Genomic DNA, 24,301 nt, shown 5'->3' with positions numbered 1-24,301 from the left:
GAATTAAATAAAACCAATACAGGGTGTGATACACAGCTCTGATGTGCAGTTTGACTCTGAAGAATAAAGCCAAGTAGCACAAAAACGTTGCACAACATAAAAGCCACAGAACCTTAACGGCTTTGTCTCTGCCTCTCTGACCTTCCCTGTTGTAGGCTATATCATCTACTACAGTACGGATGTAAATGCTGAGGTCCACGACTGGGTTATTGAACCAGTGGTGGGCAACCGCCTGACCCACCAGATCCAGGAGCTGACGCTGGACACCACCTACTACTTCAAGATCCAGGCCCGGAACTCAAAGGGCATGGGCCCCATGTCTGAGGCCGTGCATTTCCGCACTCCAAAGAGTAAGTTAACACAAGATGGGAACACGATGGGTTTGATGAAACTGAATCCACCCTTGAGTTTGAGTGTGATTTCAGACTTGAATATTTGTGAAAGCCATATATTTTTCTCAGGAGTTGGTGAAGCTGAATGGAGAGATAATGAAAACTGGATTTACATGAGTCAGATCACCACAAACATGACTTAAAATGATGCTAAATTTGATGTCTGCTGGATGTGGAAATTAGCAACTGTTTGCTGATACCTGCCATAACAGCATCATTCAGCAGAGCATTCAGACGTGTTGTTTAAGATACTGGAGAGACATTGAAATTCAATCCAGGAAGTCCAGTCTGGGTAACAGATTGATGCATTTAAAGGTCTATCAGGTGCCACACACTGAACAACATGAGAGGTGTTTTATCATGCAGACCGTAACTATAGACTATAACAGTTGTTCTGCCCTCAAGCCAATCCAAAAGAATCAATTAATGCAGCTTCAAGATTTGACTGTCAGGAGCACAGCAAGGGTCCTCATATTGCAATAACTATGATGGTTTGCTGGTGAATGGTTTGCATAGTTTAAATATTTAATCACAGAAAACATCCTGTTATTAAATCACATCACAAATCAAAAGCCTAAATTGATGATATCTAACAATCTGCTGTTCTCCAAGGATGGATTTTCTCTAAACTTGCAACAAACCGTACAGTGTGCCAGTCGTGATTTAAATCAGTTTTCTAGTGAACACATTATACAAACTCCTGATAATGCTGCTGTGAGAAAGTCTCCTGAGAGATGTTTCCCAAGCTTTGTTGATTGGTTGGGGATGACTGAATTACCGCCGAGCCTGGTCAGCAAATTTCACTCAGCTCAAACTGTAAATAATCCATTTTAGGTTCAGTTTGAAGGCGCTGTACACACTTTATTTTGTTTTTATCTGAATGTTTGGACAGTGCTGCATCCTTTTTCAGGAAATCTTTACCCATGGGGATGTTTAGGAAAGTATTTTACTTAAAATCAGTATGTGTTTTATTGCACTATTTGTAGGAAGTATTGGTTTTTGATGCTTTGCTTTTAATGTCAGCTTGGCTGTGTCTGTAGTACACTGTTGCTGTTTGGTTTCTCACTTTTTCTCATTCCTCTAGATTTGTCCCTTTCCACCTCCTCACTATCCCCATCTCTCGCTTCATCTCTATCTCCCTCGCTGCTCTTTTCAGCTAACCTGTTTTTTGCTTTTTATTGTCTCTCCCTCCCTGCTCTCCTTTGGCCTGTTAAGCTGAGTCCTCTGACAAAATGGCTAATGACCAAGGTAAACTCCCCCTCCACACTGTTATCTTTCATTGCTGACTCTGCACCTCGTGTATCTCTCTTTCTAAAGATTTCCATCTTCTGTGCTGATGAAAAGTTGGGCTGCATGACCGGCAGAATCTATTTGTGCTTGTAGGAATTTTCAGAATATAATGCGTTTGGCAGAGGGATGAGTGTTACAGTAGAAGAGATCATAAAAACACTTACAGAGAGTTTCAGTACAACATGTTTTGTTTTGTTTTTTCCATTTTGAATCAGCCTCAATTCCACCAAAGCCGGGGCCTCCAGGAAACCAGCATCCACACGACCCTGGAACTGCAGTTGGTAAGATTTTCCCACCCACCTTCTTTAACAGTCCTGTTCAGCAAACAGGAAGTAAAAACACGATCTGATTGTGTCCAGAAAGTCAATGCTTCTTTTTTGTTCATTTGAAATCTGTGTTTTTGTTGTATTTAGATGTGACATGCTCCCCTGTTAGCGACTCACCAGCACCTTTAAAGTTTATAAATGCATCTAGTCTAATCTGGTCTTTCTCCTCTCGAGGTAAATCAGGGGTGGGAGGCAACGGTGAAAATCACATCCTGGTCATTGTCATCATCATCTCAGTGGGAGCCTTCACCATCATCGTGGTGGTGGTGGGGGCCTTCCTGTGCACACGGCGCACCACGTCCCACCAGAAAAAGTAAGAAGCTCAGTCACACTTTGATCTTTTTTTCTCCGGCCGCCTCTGTTTTTACCAGCCAACACCTCACCTCCCTCCAAGGTCCCTTCTGCCTTGTACCTCTGCAACTGTGCCACCTTCTCTCTGTAAATGAGATCAGTCTTTCATCATTACCTCTGTGTCCTCTCCTGCAGAAAGCGGGCTGCATCAAAGTCCTCAAACGGCTCCCACAAGTACAAGGGAAACTCCAAAGACCTGAAGCCACCTGATCTTTGGATTCACCACGAGAGGCTGGAACTCAAGCCCATGGACAAGTCACCAGACCCCAACCCAGTCATGACCGAAACGCCCATCCCCCGCACCTCGCAGGACATTACGCCGGCTGACAGCGGCCTTGACAGCAATCCCCACCTGCAGCAGCGGCGCAACTCCTACCGTGGTCAGTCTCGCTCAAGGGGGAAGACTTAAAATTTGATGTTACAGGAAAGAGATCAAAGAGAAATGTCACCCTTAGTGCCTGAGCTTACATGCATAATGACACTGAGCAAACTTCTACAGTTTGGCTGGCTGACAGGAAAGTACAGTCGGGTTTTTTTTGGCAGGAAACGTGTCAATACCCGCAGGTTTGTTTCTAAGAGCACGACTGGAGGAGTCGTGGAGAATTTGGTGTTTGGTGTTTGTTTCACAAGTCAACACTTGTGTCTGCTGTTTCTGTGATTATCATGCAAAACATTTCATGCTTTTCATACATTATGCCCATTACTTGTCATAATTGCGGTGCTGCAAGCGCACACTGCCAATACTACAGCTTCCTGCAAATACAGTAAATCCACTCAGTGTAATTAGTTCCTAAAGAATGAACAAAAGAAGGCTGAGTGTGATGTTTGGAAATGCAATCAAAACCCAGTGTTGTGAAATTGATGGAGGATCCTCAGATCTGCAGATGAATCATTCACGAAAAAGAACAACAGAGTAGCAGCTCTTTCTGATTGGCTGGTTTGCACCGTACCTTTTAGGCCACGAATCAGAGGACAGCATGTCTACACTAGCAGGCCGACGAGGGATGAGGCCTAAAATGATGATGCCTTTTGACGCACAGCCACCTCAGCGTAAGTGTGTGTGTGTGAGTGTGTGAGTGACAAGTAGAACTTCATAATTTGCAGATATTTGCAGGCGACATAGAACATTTTGAACTTAGAGCGCAGACCGTTTTTACAAACTACCAATTTCCAAATATATCTCATGCTAAAGTCCATTTCTTTTTTCCCACAAAATATTTGTTCTTCTTTTTTTAAGTTTCTTCCTCCCTGAATTTGACTGACAGAGAATATTCGAGTGCTGCATGTTTGTGTATCTCACCAACAAAGCTTCCACGTCCTTCATCATTACAGCTGGTTTAACATCTCGTCCTGTGTGTGTGTGTGTTTGTGTGTGTGTGTGTATCCATTTCCATTCACAGCTGTGATTAGTGCTCACCCCATCCATTCCCTTGATAACCATCACCACCATTATCACATGGGCAGCCTGGCGTCGCCGACACGCAGCTACCTCTACCACCAGGGCAGCGGGCACCCACGCCCGCACGCCTGCGCCACCCCCATCTCCCATCTAGACAGGGTGGACTCTACAGGTGAGACACTGCCACCTGCTGGACAGCAGGGGAAGTACAGAGTAGGACAGGGCAGTGGGACCTGGTCATATTCATTCATCGATTTGTCTTTCGCTCATTCATTCACCTGCAGCTGCCATCTTGCTACGATCATATTTTAGTTTCTTAGAGTCTTACTAATCCCTTTTCTCTGACCTCCCTGCCTTCTGAAAATATTTTTATGCTCTCTTCTGCTCACCTCAGCTTTTACCAAAGTAAACTGAACTTTGCCACCAGGAATGCATCCAGACATACCAATGATTTATACTTTTTGCAGGTTGTTGAGTTGCAGTGCAGTTAGATGAACTGAGAAAAAGTCTTTGATTGTTGCTTGATTGTTTTGAAGTTTATAAAGTAAACAGCATGTAAAAATACTGCTGGTTGCAGCTTCAAAAATGTTAAGATTCACTTGCTTTTTAAATTGTATATAACTATTTGAAATTTTATATTATTATAATACAATACTTGAGTTTTTGGGTGCTTATTACACAAATTATGCAGTTTTTAATTAGAATGTTTGATAGATATTTGTCAATATTTTTGACTTTGCATTATCTCCTGACTCAGATAATGAAGAGGCTCGATGAGTATAGACTGGTTGACCCAGTATGAGCAGTATGGCTATTGATCAGTGATTCTCAGGGACCAATAAGGAAAGTCAGAACTGCTGTCAGATAGAGGAATGAGTAACAGTGATAGTGGTAATTTCTGCTAAGGTACTTCAATGGACCAGAAAGACCCAGAAAGGGTGTGTATTGTAGTTCTGCAACTAACGATTATTTTGATTATGAGATTATCTGCTGATTATTTTTTTCAATCAATCACTTGGTCTGTATAATGTCCAACACGGGTGAAAAATGCCCACGTTGATGTATTTAAATAACTTGTTTTGTCCAAAATTCACAGATATTCAGTTTACTGTCGCAGAAGTTTAAGAAAACATGGACACGTTTGCATTGGAGAAGCTGAAACCTGTTGATCAGTTATCAGCTCTAGTGCGATGGACTCTCATTACTTATAGTGCAATAAACCTGGAAAAAAGAGAGAAGCCACTTCACTTATTGCAAAGATGATGTTGGAAGTTTTCCAGTCACAGTGAGATTAACATAATCTGTAATACAGTCTATTCCATATGAAGGTAAATAAGTATAAGGACTGTATGAAGCTGGTTGGAAATCCCCGTAAATTTAACCGCTCATCATCTCAGCTTAACCCCCCTCTGCCCCCTCCCTCTCCAGAGTCGGTGAGGAATACCCCCAGTTCAGAGCCCCTCCCTCCAGCCACAGCCTCCTCCCAGGCCTCCTGCCCCTCGGAGATCCTGGCCGACCCCGAGGGCAGCTACCACGGCTCCACCACCACAGAGGAGGAGCCCAGCTACTCCAGCAACCTGCCCCCCCACCGCCCGGCCCACCCGCACGCCCACCCACTCAAGAGCTTCGCCGTACCTGCAATCCCAGCGACCAGCCATCCATCATACGAGTCGCCTGCCCTGCCCAGCACCCCTCTGCTGGCTCAGACCGGTGGGCAGAAACACACACACACACACACACACACACACACAGAGTTAAGCTCAGGTCAGATCACACTACAAGACTGCCGACTGTCATCCCAGCTGTTCAGACTGAGACCAGACTAATACCTGGAACCTCAAATATAAAGCACTGATGATGAATTATGTGATCATCGTTCATTAGATACACACACATTTTCTTTTTTTTACATTCATCACATCAGTCAAGAATGTGAAATGTGCTTGAGTTAATTTGTATTTGTCTATTGATTGAGACGTTTTGAGGTAAAGTTAGAAGTCAAATTAAACGTTATTATTAAAAATATTACGATTACAAACTTGAACATCAGTGTTTATCATGAGTAAAGGTTGTGATATGGAAAGACACAGTTATAAATCTTTCGCACGCTGCATCCCCATTCTCTTCACACTTGAGTGAAAGGACAATTTATTCTGTATTTTTGTCCACAAATTGCATGAAAAGACCAAAACCAGCAGTGCCTTGTTCTGTCTCTCAGTATGTTCAGACTTCCTGAGCCTGTCTGTGGCTCTCAGCTCCAAGTGGCTGGTTCATACTGCAGGCGTAAATCTTTAAAAAGCGACTCCCTCAGAATCTGTGAGAGAGGCAGACAGGAGTAAATAATAGTGTCACCTGCTGTGGATTAATACAGATTTGGTGTTTTAGTGAGTATTTGCAGAAGCAGGATGATTTATGTGGGATTACACACAACTACAGTGTGTGTGTGTTTGTGGTAGTGATGAAACATGTCACCCAGTGCAGAACAGTGTCGATCAATGATGTGTTTTTGAGTTTTTGGACATCAGTGGAGCTCTGAGGCACAGGTTCTGTTGTTTTAATGAAGTTTGTTGACTTTAATAATGTGATCAACAAGTTTGACGAAGATGTGAGTCCAGTTAGGAAATCTTTTATGAAGGCAGTGTCATTTGTTGCCTTTGCTGACTGTTGTGTATTTGTGTGTGTTTGTCGCATTCAGGGCCTCCCACTCACCCCCACGTTGTTAAAACAGCCTCTATCGGGACACTAGGAAGGACACGAACGCCGATGATAGTCACTGTGCCCAACGCTCCTGATGTGCCAGAGACCAGTAAGATGCTGGAAGATGTAGACAGCGTGAGTATAGCGCCCCACACTGGCTGCTTGTAGCAATGCAGCCTGTTTTTGCCAGACGTGAACATGTAGAATTTGCTCAGTCTCGTCTTGTAAAGTGATACCAATCACACGCTCCTTCCAAGTCCATGTCAGGTTTTCTTTGCGCACTGGTTTATACAGTCACTTTAAACTGGATTGGTTTTAACCACATTTTCTGTTTGTTCTTTCTCTCTTTTTATTCTTTCCTACTTCAATCTCACCATTTTTTGTGGCGTTGTCGGCTGCCTTTTGATCAATTCATTTAACAACTGATCTTAACGAACCCCACTGGAATGATTTTATGTTTACCATTAAATCTTCTCTCCGTGTCCTCATCCTTGATTGGCTGTCGGCCATGTGTTGACGTCGGCTTCTCTTTGGTTCTGGATGTTTTGCTTTTCGTCTGCTGCCTCATTTTCAACGCTTCAGTCCCATTGACCCACCCCCCAGCTCGCCTCACCCCACCCATACGACTCCCCGTGTCCTCCGTCAAAGATCCCTGACTGACCCTCTCCTCCTCTCCTTTCCTCTCCTCTCTTCTTCTCCCTCCCTCCCTCCTTCCCTCCCTCCAGGTGCTTGCCTCCCTCCCCCCCTGCCCCTCCCCCGCCCCCCGCAGTAACCCTGTTCCTCTCCCTCAGAGCTACGAGCCCGACGAGCTGACCGAGGAGATGGCCCACCTCGAGGGCCTCATGAAGGACCTGAACGCCATCACCACAGCGCCATGAGCATGCACACACACCATCGCACACGCAGACACACACACACACACACACACCCACACACACTGACATCAAACACACCCAAACACACACCTTGGGAGCCAGACGCTGGTGGACACAAAACGGCTTCTTGTGCCCAAGAAAAACTCTCACGTCCCCCTGCAAGAAAAAAAAAACAACTCCAGACTGAAACTTAGGAACTTTTTTCGGCGTACCTTGCTCAGTCTCAGGAAGGAGATTGCCATGAGAGGGAAGAAAAAGTGACACGCTTCATCTTTTTATGAAGACCCATTCTCAGAGACAATGAACTTTAAAACATTGGTCGCTTTCAACCGGAAGATTGTGAATTTTTTCCTCAGCAAAAATACGCGCGGTAGGTTTTTCTTGTTGCGAACGCTCACTCGAGATGAGACGGCTGTCGATTCAATGTCAAGTCAAAAGGAGAAAGTCCAAAAATATGCTGGTTTTGATGTTGGTGCTCATGCGGCGCAGTCTACACACAGTGTTTGTTTGATTAGTGTTTTCTTTGTGCATTTTGTATATCTATTGGGCCGTTTCAGTGAAGTGAACTCTGGATATCAGCCCCCCCTTTACAAGCCTACATTATTCATAAACGTGGTCATTTTTTTTGTTTTTACCCCCTTGTGTCATATATTGTGCCATGACTTTTTATTATTTTCTATGTTATTGTATTATTTTTTTACACACATATCCTTATAAACATGTACATATGTTGTGTTCTTTTTTTTAAACTGCCTCATTCTTTTGATGTTTCCCGTATTTCATTGTTATTATTTGGGATGAAAGTGGGATTACAGATGAGTCCTGAAGCTCAGTTTTCATATCAAGGGGAGAGAAGCCTGGTGTGTTTCTACAGTACATTCTTCTCTGGCATTGTGTTGCCCGCTTTGTACATTAAAACGTCTTCTCTTTCAGTCTTTTGTTCGTTGTGGGAGCTCCGTTTTAAAAGCCTTACCAACGTGTTTGTACGTCGGACGGTCGAGACGACTCGGCTCTCCGTGGAAGTCGCTCGGAGTTGTGCTGTCGCTCACTGCCGCGGCAGTTTCTTTATAGTTCTCTGTGGGACTTGACAATATCTCCCCACAGGTCAGGGGTACCTAGGACTCAGGGCGCTGACCCCCACCCCTCCTAAAAAATAAAAAAAAAATTTAAAAAAGGAAAAAAAAACCTCACATGGCACCCGGTCAATCCATCAATCACCTGCAACAGACGAGTTATCTTTTATACGAGAAGTTCGGTCGAGTGTGTGTGTGTCGTTTCAAAAAACCAATATTTGGTTTCAGACGTCTGTACCGCTGAACCACGTGTGCGTTTCCCCACAGCGGAGCGTGTTTGCTGTGTTTTCCTGCTGTTCTTCATCAGATGCCCTGGTTCTCTTACAAATCTTACAAGACGCAAAGATGTTGGCCTTTTGAATGGGACTCCCAGATTTTTTTTTACATGGTAGTTTTTGTATGAAGAAGAAAAAAAAAAAAGAAGCTTGTTCTATACACGAATCCGATGTTGAAAGGAAAAAAAAGTTCATCTAAGAAACTAGTTTTTCATTACCCTCTTACCCAAAGAAATTTGTCATTTGCAATCATAGTAATTTGCTCTACTTTTGTGAATATCTTGTTTCTCATAAATGTACATGGTCATGAATGTCAATATAACTGTAAGAGATTTTAACTATGGATACAAACAAGGAACAAGTTTGGGGGAAAAAGTGATTGAAAACAAAGGGGGGGGGAGAAAAGGACCGAACTCCATTTGGGAAATAATCTATTGAGTTGTAAACAGTTGAACCTGTATTGCACTTTTTCACAATTTTTGGAAAGTACATTTCTTACATATCTTGTGTTTTAAATATCAGAAGCTGTTTGTGTAACGTAGTGTCCTAGGTAAGCAGCAGGCAGCTGGTCTTGTTTTTTATGTTTGTTTTTTTTTTTTTTTTGCTTCAGAGATGATATGAATTTGAGCTGCCGAGTTGTTCACTTCACAGCTCATGATGAGGAATTCTGTTGTTGCTTGTTCATGTACAGAGCTTTCTTTGCTTTCCGTAGGAAAAAAAAAATCTGTGGCTTTTTAAAAAATGTCGAAAAAAGTTTGGAAAAAAAATATGTTTTTTTATTGGTGCTCCTATACATTGTGTATACAAACTATTATGAATACTAACAAAGTAAATGTTTCTGCTCGTCTTCTTTTCATCAGGCGTGATCGGGGTGAGCGTCGGCCGTTAGCGCGACGTTTATATCGTACGTATCAGTAGGTTATCAGGAACGCACAGTCCAAAGTTTACAGGATTTACTGCACAGCTTACCTACAGTGTCTTATGTAAGAGTCAAGTAGAGCTGAAATGATTAATCAGTTAGTCAATCAATGGAAAACTAATCAACAGATAACATAGATTCAGAATTTCAGCAATTTCTAAGTTGGTCCCAGCTTCTAACATGAATATTTGCTGGTGTTCTTCATCATATATGACACTGAAGTGATTATCTTTGTGTGTTGGTAAGACATGTCTGATGGTTTTTTTAGATCAAATTCGATTGATTTATTGATTGAGAAACTATCTCCCGAGACGACTCAGCTCTCCACAGATTCGTGTTTCATCTAGTTCTGTGGGACTTCATCGTCAAGCCCTGAAGTCACGAATCGCTTCCTGCGGTTCAAACGCTCGCTTGCCTTGAATATGAAACGAGGGGACAGCTGCCAGTTTTTCAGCCTCATGTAGTTGAAGAATTAAAGCCTCTTTTGTGCACAGATGAAGACTGTTTGTGCAGATTCTGTAGTTTACAGCATCACTCCAGCTGAAAAACTGTAATCTCTGCTGATTGAAAAACCTCGTCACAGGTTTATAAGCGCCGTGGCATCAAGGTGAGATTTTGTCAACCAGTAATTGTTGGATCAGATTTCTAGCTGATACCTTCTCATCACTGTCATCATGTGAGACCGGATCAAAGCTGGATTTGTGCCTGAGCAGCTGATGGAACAGACTCACTCAGCGTTTGGCTGCCGGTTGGTGTTAATTTCAAGTTCTGTTGATGTGTCTGGAAATGTGGCACGATGTCACAACACATTGAATAAACCGTGACATTTAAAAACGCTGAATGTACAAATCTGGACAAATGGGTTTAAGAATGAGTCAGTTTCTGCGCGTCAGTTCACGTCGAGACAGTTTGAAAAGAATATCTGCTCGGAGTACTGTCCTTTCATGTTTGTGAGCTTTAGTGTTTTTATTGAACCATAATGGCTCAAAAAAAAGTGACACCATATCAACCAAAACATCTGCGGCTGTATGTGATTATGACATGGCTTCACCTCCACACACTGACAGTATCCATGACAGTAAGTGTTATTATCCACAGCTCATACTATCTCACCACCATCCTGACTCCACTGCTGCAGGTGACTCTTACTGCTTTTTGGGCTCAACGACTGGGAACATTTACATATAAAATGTAAATCTGACGCCCTGCTCAGCAGTAGATCAGCTTCTTTCAAGCATTCTGTTGAGTTATCGTCAAGGAGAAGAATAAACTGTAAATCATCCAGATGAAGGCGCTTGTAGATTCAGAGAAACTCTTCCGACTGTCCCAGTGTCTTCTGGTAAGTTGCAGAGAAACTGACTGTCCAACTCAATGACATACATTTGCTGCAGAAGTAGATATAATATATTATCTATCTTTTAAGGACTTGGATTAACACATAGTTTAGTTAAATTAATCCTTGATTAATCATCTTCCTCATTCTCTGGATTTGCAGCAAATTTATAATAAGGAAATAGTCAAACAACCATAAACCCACCTATACATGTCTGTACCTGCATGATTCAAATGATAAATAAGACCTTATTACCTCACCTGAAAAACAATGATGACCCCAAACTTAGAGATTTGAGTAAGGAGAGTTTGCTGATTTGCTTAATGGTGTTAGAGCAGCAGAAGAAACAGACCAAAGAAATGACATAAAGGAAAGATCCAAGTAGGTGTACACAGTTAAAGATATTATGTACATATATCAATAAGTGATAGTCAACGATTATTACAGAAAAGTTTGACAATAAAATTTTAAACCACTGTTGACAGGCCAGTTTACAGAAATGTGCTTTATGTGCAGTAGTGACTTTATAGGCAGCGGTGCAAGAAATACTCATCGCTTAATGGTCCTGCATCTAAAGTCTCAAATCCAATCTAAGTAAAAACACAAATATTCATCAGAAAATGTAGTTAAAAGTACTTTTCCGCAGAAATTTTGCACCACGAGACCGAAACATTATTATATACGCCATCATTCAAATGCTATTACTGCTGCATCAGTGTGTTAGCAGCATTTTACTGTTGTAGCTGTCGAGGTGGAGCCAGTTTTAACTCATAATGTATAGTTTGGTGTTTTAGTCCGATGGGTCGGGCCCATCCAGAGGGCCACCAGATAAATCTGAGGGGTCATGGGGAGATCAATGGTGTGAGAAAGAGGTGTGTGTGTATATATATATATATATATATATATATATATATATTACCTCTTTAATATATCTACTAGGAATAGACACTGAATTACCAATTTTAGCTGCTACAAAGCAATTTAATCCAATAAAGAAATCCAATAAATCCTGTCTGTGTGTAGCATATCATACCTCACTTCTGTTGTCACAGATAGTGGCTGTGTTGTGTTGGGCTGCATTAAGATGCATCAACCGTTTTGTCTTTCTACAAAAGAGAGAACAGAACATTACAAACGTTTCTCGGTGTGATGAGATTCAATACGACACCACCACTAACAACGGCCTTAAGATCCCTAACACAGGACCTTTGTAATGGATTATTGAACTAGATTGTGTAACACACCTTGCCTGGTAATGAGACTGAATTGCCATTTTGTCTCCCTTCATTATCATCACTATTTCTATTTGAGAAAAACTGAGATGTGGGCAATGTTCAACAACTTCCTTTACTTACTCAGTAAACTGGAATTAGGAGGTTTTTGAGGGAAAACTCACGCAGAATAAGACATTAATAAGTGCTTGATAATGACTAATAAAGAGCTAATATGATACTAATATGCACATTAATAGGCAACTAGTTCATGGTCAATATGTATACCTTAAGATTAAGTGTGACCCAGATTTCTTTCACTCATTCATTTGTATCACTGAACAAACCTGAGATGTGGTGATTTGAAGGTCTGGAACCAGACTAATAATTACCAAACGCATTTTCAATTAGCCATATAAACATTACCACAAACCTGAGCTTTACCAAGTCAGTAATTTAGTTTTAAGAAAAGAGTCCAACATTTTCATGTAGGGTGTAGAGGTGATATAAAACACAAGTATCTCAAAATTATACTTTGAGTAAATGTACTTAGATGCTATGAACAAAGCCCGAAGCTAGGACTCTAGAAATATTGAGGCCATGAGTCCAATAATAGTGATAATAATAATAACATTCACTTATAGAACACGAGCGTTTAACACAGTTGAATCAGAATTAAATTTCAGGGCTGCAATGATGACAGTTAAAAAATAATGCAAACATAAAATGGAATAAAATACCCAATAATAATAATACAGATAAGACATGTTGGAAAGAACAATGTGCTAGTATTGATAACACGCTTTTAAGAAAAGTATGTCTCAGACCCTTAGCAGGCAGTTTAAAAGCAGTTGTCCTTATTTTTAAAATGTTTTAAGGCTTAAAAATGTTGCAAACAGCCTGTAAAATTATAGTGCCTTTGTCCTGTTGCTCGGTGTCCAGCAGGTGTCGCTGCAGCCGCTGGCGTTCACTTTCCTCGCTCTTTCTACTTCCGCCTACGTCAGTCCTTCTCACAACACGGAATATGGCGGCCAGCTCAGATCGGAATCCTCCTCCTTTCCCAGCAACAGAGGAGCCAGGAGCGGGACTGTCTGACATGGCAGACGGAGACAGCGACGAGGGCGAGGACATCTTTGTCAGTAACGTATGTCCATCGCTCACCCTTGCGAATTATAACCTGTTTGTGGCGGTTTTATCTGCATGAAGTGAACGAGCCAGTAAGTCTGCCTCTTTATCTGATCTGACCTGCATTCATGGCATCCAGAATAACTGGGAGCCACTGACAGGGAGGCGAGAAATGTTGTCAGATTTTGGTGTAAAAGCGACGAAATTGATTCGTAAACTCAACCGAGGTTGCTTTTCAGCGCGCATTTTGTATTTTGACTCAGTCAAAGTCTGTTAAAATTTAACAGTGCTTACTTGGTCTTTGTCGGCCTGCCCTGGTGCTTAAGTGTTAATTTAAAGATGTCCGGTTGAGCTGCTCGTGCGTTATTTATATTTCCCCGCCATCGTCTTCTTCCCGCTAATCTGTATCTGTAAAAACGTTATAACGGTCATGAGACTAGATAAGTCCCCTCTCCTCCTCTTCAGTGTGTCCTAACGGTCTCTGTGGCTCAGTGAAAGCTTGTGTCCTTCCTGTCTGCAGAGTAACCCCGCGGCCGTGAGTCGAAGAGTTTCTCAGCCGGACCGGGACAGCGAGGAGCCTCCAGACCTGTTCAGTGAGGAGGAGGCCAGCAGCACACCTGCCAGATCCAACGGAGTTCACTCTGATGATGACAGCGACCTGTTCGCTGGTTAGGACACCTTTTCTTCCGGTTGCTCTCCATCTCATCACGTTAAGTTTTAGCTGCACAGGAAATAATTGTTGTGAGAGGGTTTATTCTAAGCCTTGGTCACAGTTTTAATGCGGATCTTAAAGGGGAATTCCACTAATTTAACACATCAAGTTCAGTTCACTCGTCATGAGGCGTATTCAGTAATGTAACTAAATATATTTACTTAAGCACTGTACTTGAGTACAATTTTTAGGTACTTGAATATTTCCATTTTATGCTGCTGTCTACCTCTACTCCGCTACATTTACTTGACAGAAGTAGTTTGCACTTTGCAGATTCAGTTTATTAATACAAAATATAAAAACCACAAATTCTAAAAAATAAATTATAATGGATGAAACTACTCGGCATTATATAAAAGTTGTTGTAATTTGCCTCATTTTAGCAGCTGCAACATCACTGCTGTCACACCTGAATGCATCACCAGTCAATCCAGTGGTATAATGTACATCATTCTGAAATGGGTCATCCAGTATGAAGAGTACTGCAACTGTACATGAAGTGTTTGTTGACGCTAATACTGATGTTCTTTTGAATGCAGGATCTTTATTTGTAACTGTATTTTTACACTGTAGTGTCGCTGCTTTTTCTTAAGTAAAAGATCTGAGTGCTTCTTCCACCACTGGGCAAAACTCAACACTAAACAGACGATGTTGTCTCAGCTTGTGTTTGGAGTGGAGGTGCAACTACAGATTACTTTTATCCTCGATTAATCCAGTAATTTAAAGGGATAAAACACACAAGTCCCACGCACATTTACAGAGGATTAAAAAAGGTTGAAATGAAGTTTTGTGAGATAGCATTGTGCGTCGATCTGTATGTAGTGAGTGAATTAAAAAAAGCTCATGTAGATCATTTATCAATAATAATGTTGTAATGTTGTTAAATGCATTTACCTGTACATAAAAGCTGTGACTTTCTACAGTGAGTTAATAATTGCCAAAGCACCAGTGCCTGTCGGGACAAATCAGGTGTGCAGCCATTGTAAGACATCGTGTGTTTGATCCTGTCTGATGTACACACGAGTTCTCTGTTTTTCTTTTCCTTCTGGATCAAGAGAGGCAAGCATTAATCAAAAGTCTCTTCTTCCCCCAGAGGCACATGCGGAGCTGAGCACAGACAAGCCCGGCAGCTCTGATCGGAAGCAGCTCTCCACCTCCTCTGGCCTCCGTCCTGCCTCCTCGTTCGCTCAGAGCCCTGCAGCCGTGCAGCCCACCTCCTTGGAGCAGGTACGGGCCGCGCCCGAGCGGAGCTTGCCAGGAACTGTTAGGAACAATCAGTTGCATGCATGCTTTTGTAATGACTGCTCTGTCATCGGCAAGCTGTCCGTGTGTTGCATTCAAGTGTTCACAGGTGTGTTCTTGTTGTTAACCGCAGCTGGAGGAGGAAGAGGCCAAGGATAGTTTCGATGTGGATGTTGCAGTCACCAACCCAGAGAAAGTCGGTCAGTGTCTTTATTCATAAAACTATCATACGGTTTGTATGCTAGTTGTAGCTGTAGAATTAGAACACTGCTTATTGCGTTGCTTATTTTAGCAACCAAATTTTTTTTCAATGCGCTGACACATTAGTTTCAGGCTAAAATCGTATTAATTCTTATCTTTAATGTGTCTCCAATGTTTCTGTCCTCTAGGAGACGGCATGAATGCATATGTGGCCTACAAAGTGTCCACCAGGGTCTGTAGTAAAGCTTCTGTTCATACATTTAGTTTGTGTGTGATTTGTCTGCAGTTCTGTGTCTTATCAGTGCACCGTCTCTACTTTCAGACGTCCCTGCCCATGTTCAGGAGCAAAGCCTTCACTGTGAGGAGGCGTTACAGTGACTTCCTGGGTCTCTATGAGAAGCTGTCGGTCAAGCAGTCGCTCCACGGCTGCATCATTCCACCACCGCCCGAGAAAAGCGTCGTAGGTGGGTGCCCGTCTGGGTCTCTCTTCTTTTCGAAGTCTGTAAGTTTAAGTCACTGTGTTTTTGTTTCGGTTTTTGTGACATGTCATGTGTCATTTGGACCAACAGGAATGACCAAGGTGAAGGTGGGAATGGACGACCCATCATCAGTAGAGTTTGTGGAGAGAAGAAGAGCAGCTCTGGAGAGGCAAGGATCCATACATGTTTCAGACAGTGACACTATCAATAAGATGAGAAGTAATATTTATGTTGGGCCCGCATGTTTAATACAAACACACACAGATCTAACAATACACACAGTGGCCAGAAGAACATCTGGCTTAGGTCCATACGTTCGGCCCCATTACAGTCAAAAGTCCTGCAACAAATAAACATCTGGAGAGAATTTCATAAAATTTGTAATTTTGGAGAAAGAAAATAAGAACAAATATCCCACTTATGACCCAAAAATGTCAGTTGGCCAGTTTTCATTACAAGCTATCATTCCTTTAAATATCAGGGCTGTTTTTTTATTAAAGTGCAGATGCAGATGTCTCCTGCCAATGTCCCTGTTTTATGTACAAGTTTTACTTCTTATTCACTTCATCTTGCTGCTGCTGTGCTTTTTGTAGATATCTTCAGAGAGTCGTGTCTCACCCATCGTTACTACAAGATCCTGACGTCCGTGAGTTCTTGGAGAGAGAAGATGTGAGTATTTTAAGATACAAACCTGATTCCAAAAAAGTTGGGATGTTGTGTCAAACAAATGAAATAGAATCTTGTTCTAACATAAACTTGATTAAAAACAGCACAAAGACAATAGATTAAATCTCAGACCTCAGCACCTTCATTGATTTTTGTTAGTATCTGCTCAGTCTGAAAGACTAAAGACTGGGAAAGTTGTGGAACGCTCCAAAAACACCTGTTTGGAACATTCCACAGGTAAACAGGTTGATTGGTAACAGGTGATAGCATCATGATTGGGTATGAAAGGAGCATCCTTGACAGTTTGCAAATAATTGCATTCAGTTTTTATTTACATTTTACACAATGCGCCAACATTTTTGGAAACAAGGTTGTATAAAGATTTTCTAGTAGCAATAAACTGCGTAATGACCCCTTGTTTGTGTGTGTGTGTTTTCAGCTACCCAGAGCAGTGAGCACACAGGCGCTGAGTGGAGCCGGCTTCCTCAAAATGATCAATAAGGCATCAGATGCTGTCAACAAGATGACCATCAAGATGAATGAGTCTGACACTGTAAGGAGACTGTTGCACGTGGCCCGCACATGGAGATACGTGTTAAACTTCTGTCATAGAATTGGAAAAATTACTGGCAGAAAGTCTGGGCCCTTCAGAATAAGAGTATGATGTTAATTGAGCACAGCCCTCTAAAGAGCAGATGGACCTCCAGGCTCAGTGTAAAAAGGTTCGTACAGAGGCCCTCGACAGACTCCAGGTTATTTACATGCAGCAAATTCCACAAAGGGCATTTGGACCAAGAGGATTCAATGTTGAACCAAATTGAGGCTGGGTCACACTTGAGCCTGTCTGCTGTCATCCTATGCTGCCTACTGATTTAGTCTCACATTTGGTACATCTAAGCCCCCATCAGACCCAGCCATTTGGAGTTTTACCATCTTCAGGCCTCCTTTTGCTCCAGATAAAGGAACTCAGCCAGCCTTCGAGCACCTTGATAACCTTATTTGATAACAAAATGATATCATTTGTGGTGGGTAGAGTAGTCTGGGCAGGAAGTTCATTGTAATGAGAGCAATCCTGTCCAACTAGGAAAGAGGTAAGGGGCTGCAGCGATCTAAATTTGGCTTTATGGCATCCAGAAGAGGAGGGAAATTGATTCTTAACATCTGTCCTTATGTGCGTGTTTCATACACTCCCAAGCAAACAAATGCAGAGGGTGAAAATCCAGAGGTACATCGGAAAAGAAAGGGCTCCGGAAGGCAGCGACAGACATTAGAGACCCCGGCGGCATGGCCTCAGACTTTGCTAAATTCTGTTTGTACCCTGAGAAAGTGCAGAATGTTAAAATGTCTTGGGTCAGGCGGGGAATGGAGGTTTGTGGTCTTGATAAAATATCAGCATGTCATCTGCGTAAAGGGCAATTTTATGCTCCTTCTCTCCAACAAGAATACCAGATATTACAGCATTCTGCCTTATTGCTTGAGCCAGCGGCTAATAGCAACCTCAAAGAGTAACAGGCTAAGAGGGTCACCCTGTCTGTTGCCACGGCGAAGGGGAGCGTTGCCAGATCTCTGACCAGTAGTCAGAACTGCTGCTGTTGGAGTATTTAAAGAGACCCTGACCCGATCGACAAAGGGTTGGGATAGCTGAATGATAAGCCTCCTCAGTTTTTGATCAGAGTTAAGTAGGACTACGAGGCACAACTATGAGAGCACTTTCCTTTTTTAAGGATAAGGGAGATGCTGGCCTTTAACTGTAGTTTTTTAGCCTCTGTAGCTTTTCGCAGTCTCAGGTCTGAAAGAAAGATGTGCATCAGGGCCAGGCCATTATCAGGCTGATCCAACTTATAGAATAATGTGTGATGATTGACTGAATGATGATGCAATGAATGTCCAGATGTAGGATTGAGAGATATTGTCTACTGTGAGGAAATTATTTTGATGTAACATAATTACTCATAACTTAATTTGTATATTGATATTGATATTTTCGAGTATTTTTCAATGTCAAATTTTTGACTATTTCCATTTATTGTATCTAAAACTATTCTAGATATTATAATATTACTACAGTTGCAGAAGTGATTATTTGCTGATTTGTATGATTGTTTTGAAAGGCTGTAAAGAGAAGGTGACCAGGGGCAAATAAAAGACGTTTTATAGTTAGATCTGAGATTATATTGTGGAATTGTAACAGACAAACAGGCCCTCAGTTCCAGACATGATGAGGATGTTTGATTGTGTTTTTTCTTGACGTTGCTCTTTTCTTGCTGTGGCTTTCAGTGGTTTGAGGACAAGTTCCAGGAGGTGGAGAACGAGGAGCAGCAACTGAGGAAGCTTCACTCATTGGTCGACTTGCTTGTCAATCACAGGAAGGGTGAGCTACATGTGACTTTCTTGACTTGTCTTCTGTATCAAACTGTTTAAACTGAGGAAACAGACAGAGGCTACAGTTCAGCTGCCCACGCTGTTAGGTTGAAACACGTGGACTGAATAGGTTTTTTGTTTTCTGTCTACAAAACCAGAGCTGTGTGGGAACACCGCAGTATTCGCCAAAAGTATGGCCATGTTGGGAAACTCTGAGGACAACACAGCGCTGTCCCGGGCCCTGTCCCAGCTGGCAGAGGTGGAGGACAAGGTGGAGCAGCTGCATCAGGAGCAGGCAGCCAGCGACTTCTTCATCTTTGAAGAGCTGCTTGCCGACTACATCCGCCTGCTGGGTGCTATGCGGGTGAGCTAGACACAGCAAAGCTCGAGTAGGTCCTGAAACCAGGACTGAAATAAAGACACAAATTCACTTAAATTGATTTTTATGTATAGAGCAGTAAAATGCAGTGAAACACAGGGCAGGATCACTTGTACAAAGGTGACTGTACAGTAGTGAGCAACAAGTTTTGAATTCAATCTGGAAATTGTCACTTTAGCCAGTTTTTAATGCTTTAGATGGAACTCTGCAAGTATTTTCAACCATCATTTAATCTTGAAGGTCAAATGTACTTAAACCTCAGCACTAGATGCCACTGAATCCTGCACACTTGTTCTTTAAATGGACGTCCACAGGGCTGTTTTGACCAGCGCATGCGGGCGTGGCAGCGATGGCAGGAGGCTCAGAGCACACTCCAGAAGAAGAGAGAGGCCGAGGCCAAGCTGCTGTGGGCCAACAAGCCGGACAAACTGCAGCAGGCCAAAGAAGAGATCACTGAGGTAACCGGCACAGTGAGCGCACAGCTGCTGCAGCACTGAACCAAGCCCGAAGGCCTTTACAGTAACGCAGAAACGTGTTGCTGCATCGAATTCAGAACAAGCACATGTTTACAAAAATCAATGAAGCTGATGAGGTCAAACATTAAATATATTGTCTTTGTGCTGTTTTTAATTGCAAAAACGTCAAAAACAATTTGCAAATTATCACATTCTGTTTAATTTATGTTTTACACAGTGTCCCAACTTTATTGGAAACAGGGCTGTTTTTTAAGAATTAATTTTTCACCATTTTCTGATATTTTATAGCCTAAACAATCAAATGTTTAAACAGCAAAATAATGAATAGATATTTAAGAATAGTCGTACATGCAGCCCTAGATGGAAACCTTGAAATGATAGAAACAACCTGTTGCATATTCAGTCCAGTTCCTTTATGCTGGATATGAACAGATGATGGAGACTCACCTTCTCCAACAGCAGTTTTCTGTTTCTTTTTAGATGTTTTCAGGTACATTACTGTGATTTCAGATCAGGACATCCTGTGGATCAGAATAAGAAGCTGATGTGTATTTGTTTACCATTTAAAAGAGTATGTTTTAATATCACATGCTGGGAAATATCCAGATAGGAATGCTTCATTAATTGTTTTTGTTTTCCTCCTCTTTCATGTCCTCAGTGGGAGGCGAAAGTTACTCAGTACGAGAGAGATTTCGACAGGGTTGGAATGACTGTGCGCAAGGAGGTTCTCAGGTTTGAGGTATGTTTATGTACTTAAAATAACTAAAATATCAGAAGTGTTCATACGATAACTTTGGGTCAAAGTAGATTTATTGTGTGTTTTTTTTTCTACACTGTTCAGCAGAGAAGTTATAGCTGTATGAGGTTCCTTTGTGGCAGCCTTTTCATATAGTCTTAAGCAGCTGCATGTGTACACCAGATACAGTGAGATCTTATTCATTTATAGATGCATGCAAATTGCTTTAACCACATTAAACATGTTTATTTTAATTAGTTTATTTGCTCCAAGTATTCAGTTTGCTGCTGTCATCAGATTGGCAGCAGACTGACGCTGTGCCAGAAACAGACGTGGTCCTGCTCTCAGTGCAGAGTCTATGATAATAATAATAATTAAAATTACACAATAGAAAAGATGTAGAATGGATTTAAAAACAGGAATAGAAAATTAATGTGAAATAAGAAAGAGAATAAAACCCACTTAATAATGATAGTAAATATAAGGATGAAAATAGGAGAGTCTAGACCTGTTTCCAGCCAACATACCAACAACTTGCTTTGCGCTGCCTCATTTGAATGAGCCTCCCACTTGTTTGTGCCTCTCCTCCACCCTGTGCACCGCACTGAGCACCAACACACCACACAGACGGGCAAAGTGAGTTTCAGAAGGCAGGAAAATACCCGACTCTCAAAATCTGGCTGCTGCGCCGCCTCGAAAATAGTGCCTGTAGTGTGTTTTGGTTACGTTTCTATAAAGAAAACTAACCTTTCCTGTTCATTCACCAAATACGGTGTCACCTGTATCTGTCGTTAGAAGCACCTCTCGCGTCTCGACCGCATGACCATACTGTTACTCTCATCCTGTTCAAAATTGTCTTTTAAATAAGTTGTATGATGACCCCGATGAAGGCCACAAGCCGAAACAGGTTGGTCTCTCAATAAGGTTGTTCTTCTTCTCTGTGCACCTTGAAGTATGTGCCAGAAGTCCCTCCAGCTGTCTTTTCCTTTGGCAAAGAGCTCGAGACGTGACAAGACTTTTGTCTTTTCAGAAAGAAAAAGCCAAGGACTTCAAGAGCCAGATAATCAAATATTTGGAGGCAATGCTGCAGTCTCAGCAACGGGTAATCATTTAACTATTTCTAAATGTGATTATAAAGTCAGTGTACTTGACTTAATTCAAGGGCACCAAAGTGTGCCATTATAACAGGGATATATTGAAATGAGTGTGCACTGTAACAACGTATATTAACTTGTTTTTATTCTTCTCATTAATTGTTTTCCAGCTTATAAAGTTTTGGGAGGCGTTCCTGCCTGAAGCCAAGGCAATAGCTTAATGACGAGGGAGACTTTATAAAGAGCCCAACTGCCTTTTTTGAACACTTTACCTCTTGACCAGGAACTGAGAGGACAATTTTGAAACACAGAAAAAACTTCCATCCATTTTTTTCCCCCCTCTTTTTAATCATAGCGTATTCTCTTATCTTGTACAGTTTTTTTGATATGATAAGATGCCGCATTTACACAACATTTCTTTGGCGTAATTCCTTGTTTATGTTCCTGACTTAAAGATGGTATGAAGCAGGAATCCAGCAGAGATTAACCTGGCCGTAGTATTTGTAAAACCCGCTGTCTGTCAGCGGGATGTACGTATATTTATGTTTCTTGCTTAAGCCAGTGTGTGAAAGTGTTAACACTGAGGTACTGCCCTAGAATAACATTGTCTATAGTTTACATTAGAAGATAGACGTATGTAAGTCATTCCAGTCTCTAACAGCTTATGTTGATGGATGCATGTCAGATAATGTTTTCATGCACTAAAATGCATTGTACAGTTGGAAACGTTTTTTTTTTTTTAATGAAATACCACTATTGCTGACTGAGGTCATTTACCAGGAGTGTTAGCACATTGTTACAGTGTATGACACGATAAATACTAGATCATAGAAATCATATTAACACTCAGATTTGACAAGGTTACATGCTTGTCAGAGCTGTTACACAATGATAACAGATACGTAAGGTCACAGCGAGTGCAAGCTGAGAAAATGCTTTCACTGCTTTGTTGGTATTTTCTACAATGATATATTTGCCAGAATCATTTTTATTATATTAATCCATTTCTTCCACAACAGTTTTAAGCACTTAGATTTCTTGTGTCAGAGATTGAAGCCCAAAGGAACTCATTTGGAAGTGCTGCAGAGATTGTTTACTGCCCATATAAACGACTATTGACATGTATGTACACATGTACAGTACTTGAACTGAATCATACAACTACTGTCTGATGTTAGCAGTAACCATACTTTTTTTTTCTTTTTTTTTTTTTTGGATAAATTGGTTTAACAATGACAGAACGGCACAGACATTCAAGTGAAATGGTCCTTATTTTCTTATTCAGCATTTGTAAGTGTAGTTTTACCATCATGTCATATTTACGTAAGAATGTGCTTTATTTTTGTAACCACTTTGCATTAGTACACACATTTTCCTGGAAATGCTAAACAGGTAGATGTACAAAATAAATATGATTGGTTAAGCTTTGGGCTATATTTTCATGTTTGTTTTGTTGTCTTTTTGTCTTGTTAGTTTGCTTTGTTTTGTGTTTGATGGGATTTCCCATTTCAGTTCATTTCATGGATGAATTATGAGCAGCAGGCCTCTGGGCTTAAAAATGGAAAAGGCTCTTTTGGGATTGTGATCATGTTTTGTGTTTTTCAGAAACATGAAAGTCAACTTTAAATTGCTGCCGTTGGTCGAAAACTAGACTTGAACTTCAGTGTTTTGTTCGTGCTGTAGATAAATTGTTCGAACCCTTCTCCCTTTGTGACAGCGGATCCACGGGTTATACCTAAACTCTCGGACACTGTGAGCAATAATGGCCTTGTTGGCCTCGGTATATTTTCTATTAGCAGAGCTGTTCTGGTGCCAAACATCCTCGGATGCTGGTCAAGCACAAGCAGTGGAAGAGAGTCAAAAATCAGAAAACTGCAAGTGCATTTTCAAGCCTTTTTTTTAATTATTAAATTAACTTTGCTCAATTTTTAAGCAAAATAATACCATTAAACATCTCTTTTTTTATTATTTGGACTTTTACAATTCCGTGACTACACCTGCTGATGAGGTTCATGTGATATGATCAAAAGCTCCAGAACAGCTTTAAATGAGCTTCATGGTTAGACCGTTTTCTCAACGGCTGTTTCCAAGGTGGAGAATGAACTCTGAAGCTCAGTGAAGATGTGATCAGGACATCCCTTCTTTTTGACGTGATCAGAGTATCTGCAGATTGTTTTTCTATGGGTCCACTAACGATTAAAAGACTAATAGTTTCAGCAAACTGATGCTGGTCCTCTTTAAGTGTATCTGCATTACTCCTACCTTCATTTATTTTTACTTTAGAGCCACTGGACCATCATCAACCTTTCTTCAGTTTACCTTTGTGTTTTGTTGTCACAGGCCTAATTTCCTCAATTTTGGGGTCTGTGCTGATTGTGTAAGCATTTTGTTTCCTCCTTTTCTGACCTCATTAAGACCCAGTATGTAAGGTTTTGAAGCAGTAACCCTTCTCTTTGCCATAAACCGGGCTGCGTGTTACATGATGGTGACAAGATACAGAAATGTATGTACATTAAAATACAAAATGCTGTATGTTAATGTATATCCCTTCTATTAACCAAAAACGAATTCACAGACTAAAACACATGCAGTGTCTTATCCTACATTGTTAATTATGCTTCACTTCAACTCCCTGTTAGACCTCTTATGACCAAAACTCAAATTACAGAAAAAAAAATAAAAAAGAGGT

The 24,301-nt window shown here is 41.4% G+C and overlaps 2 protein-coding genes across 10 annotated transcripts in view; both read left to right on the top strand.

The window, feature by feature from the left end:
• Window positions 1–8,869, top strand: part of neo1a (neogenin 1a) — a 152,997-nt gene extending 144,128 nt beyond the window's left edge. For 3 of the 8 annotated variants that reach the window (XM_041935118.1, XM_041935100.1, XM_041935083.1), the window contains exons 20-28: window positions 156–350; window positions 1,898–1,963; window positions 2,183–2,321; window positions 2,495–2,739; window positions 3,317–3,409; window positions 3,760–3,930; window positions 5,187–5,468; window positions 6,454–6,590; window positions 7,181–8,869. In XM_041935118.1, coding sequence (XP_041791052.1) covers window positions 156–350; window positions 1,898–1,963; window positions 2,183–2,321; window positions 2,495–2,739; window positions 3,317–3,409; window positions 3,760–3,930; window positions 5,187–5,468; window positions 6,454–6,590; window positions 7,181–7,333 — 1,481 coding nt within the window. In that variant the 3' untranslated portion in view covers window positions 7,334–8,869. Of the gene's footprint in view, window positions 1–155; window positions 351–1,897; window positions 1,964–2,182; window positions 2,322–2,494; window positions 2,740–3,316; window positions 3,410–3,759; window positions 3,931–5,186; window positions 5,469–6,453; window positions 6,591–7,037 lie in introns of all 8 variants that reach the window. The other 5 variants (XM_041935142.1, XM_041935109.1, XM_041935127.1 and 2 more) reach the window with 4 other exon arrangements.
• Window positions 8,870–13,158: 4,289 nt separating this feature from the next.
• Window positions 13,159–23,042, top strand: LOC121604416 (sorting nexin-1-like). 2 transcript variants are annotated; one of them, XM_041933927.1, is made up of 15 exons: window positions 13,159–13,285; window positions 13,787–13,934; window positions 15,072–15,205; window positions 15,354–15,420; window positions 15,610–15,653; window positions 15,744–15,885; window positions 15,991–16,069; window positions 16,494–16,569; window positions 17,006–17,119; window positions 18,844–18,937; window positions 19,086–19,291; window positions 19,621–19,764; window positions 20,441–20,521; window positions 21,549–21,620; window positions 21,783–23,042. In XM_041933927.1, the coding sequence occupies exons 1-15, from the start codon at window positions 13,166–13,168 to the stop codon at window positions 21,831–21,833; spliced, it is 1,572 nt and encodes a 523-aa protein (XP_041789861.1). In that variant the 5' UTR covers window positions 13,159–13,165; the 3' UTR covers window positions 21,834–23,042. The 2 variants fall into 2 exon arrangements, with proteins under 2 accessions (XP_041789861.1, XP_041789870.1); XM_041933936.1 differs by having other exon boundaries at window positions 13,166–13,276.
• Window positions 23,043–24,301: the final 1,259 nt, after the last annotated feature.

This window comes from Chelmon rostratus, chromosome 1, assembly GCF_017976325.1.
Source record: "Chelmon rostratus isolate fCheRos1 chromosome 1, fCheRos1.pri, whole genome shotgun sequence".
Lineage (NCBI taxonomy): Eukaryota > Metazoa > Chordata > Actinopteri > Chaetodontiformes > Chaetodontidae > Chelmon > Chelmon rostratus.
Note: the sequence above shows the minus strand (reverse complement) of the source record. Positions and strands in the feature narration are given on the sequence as shown.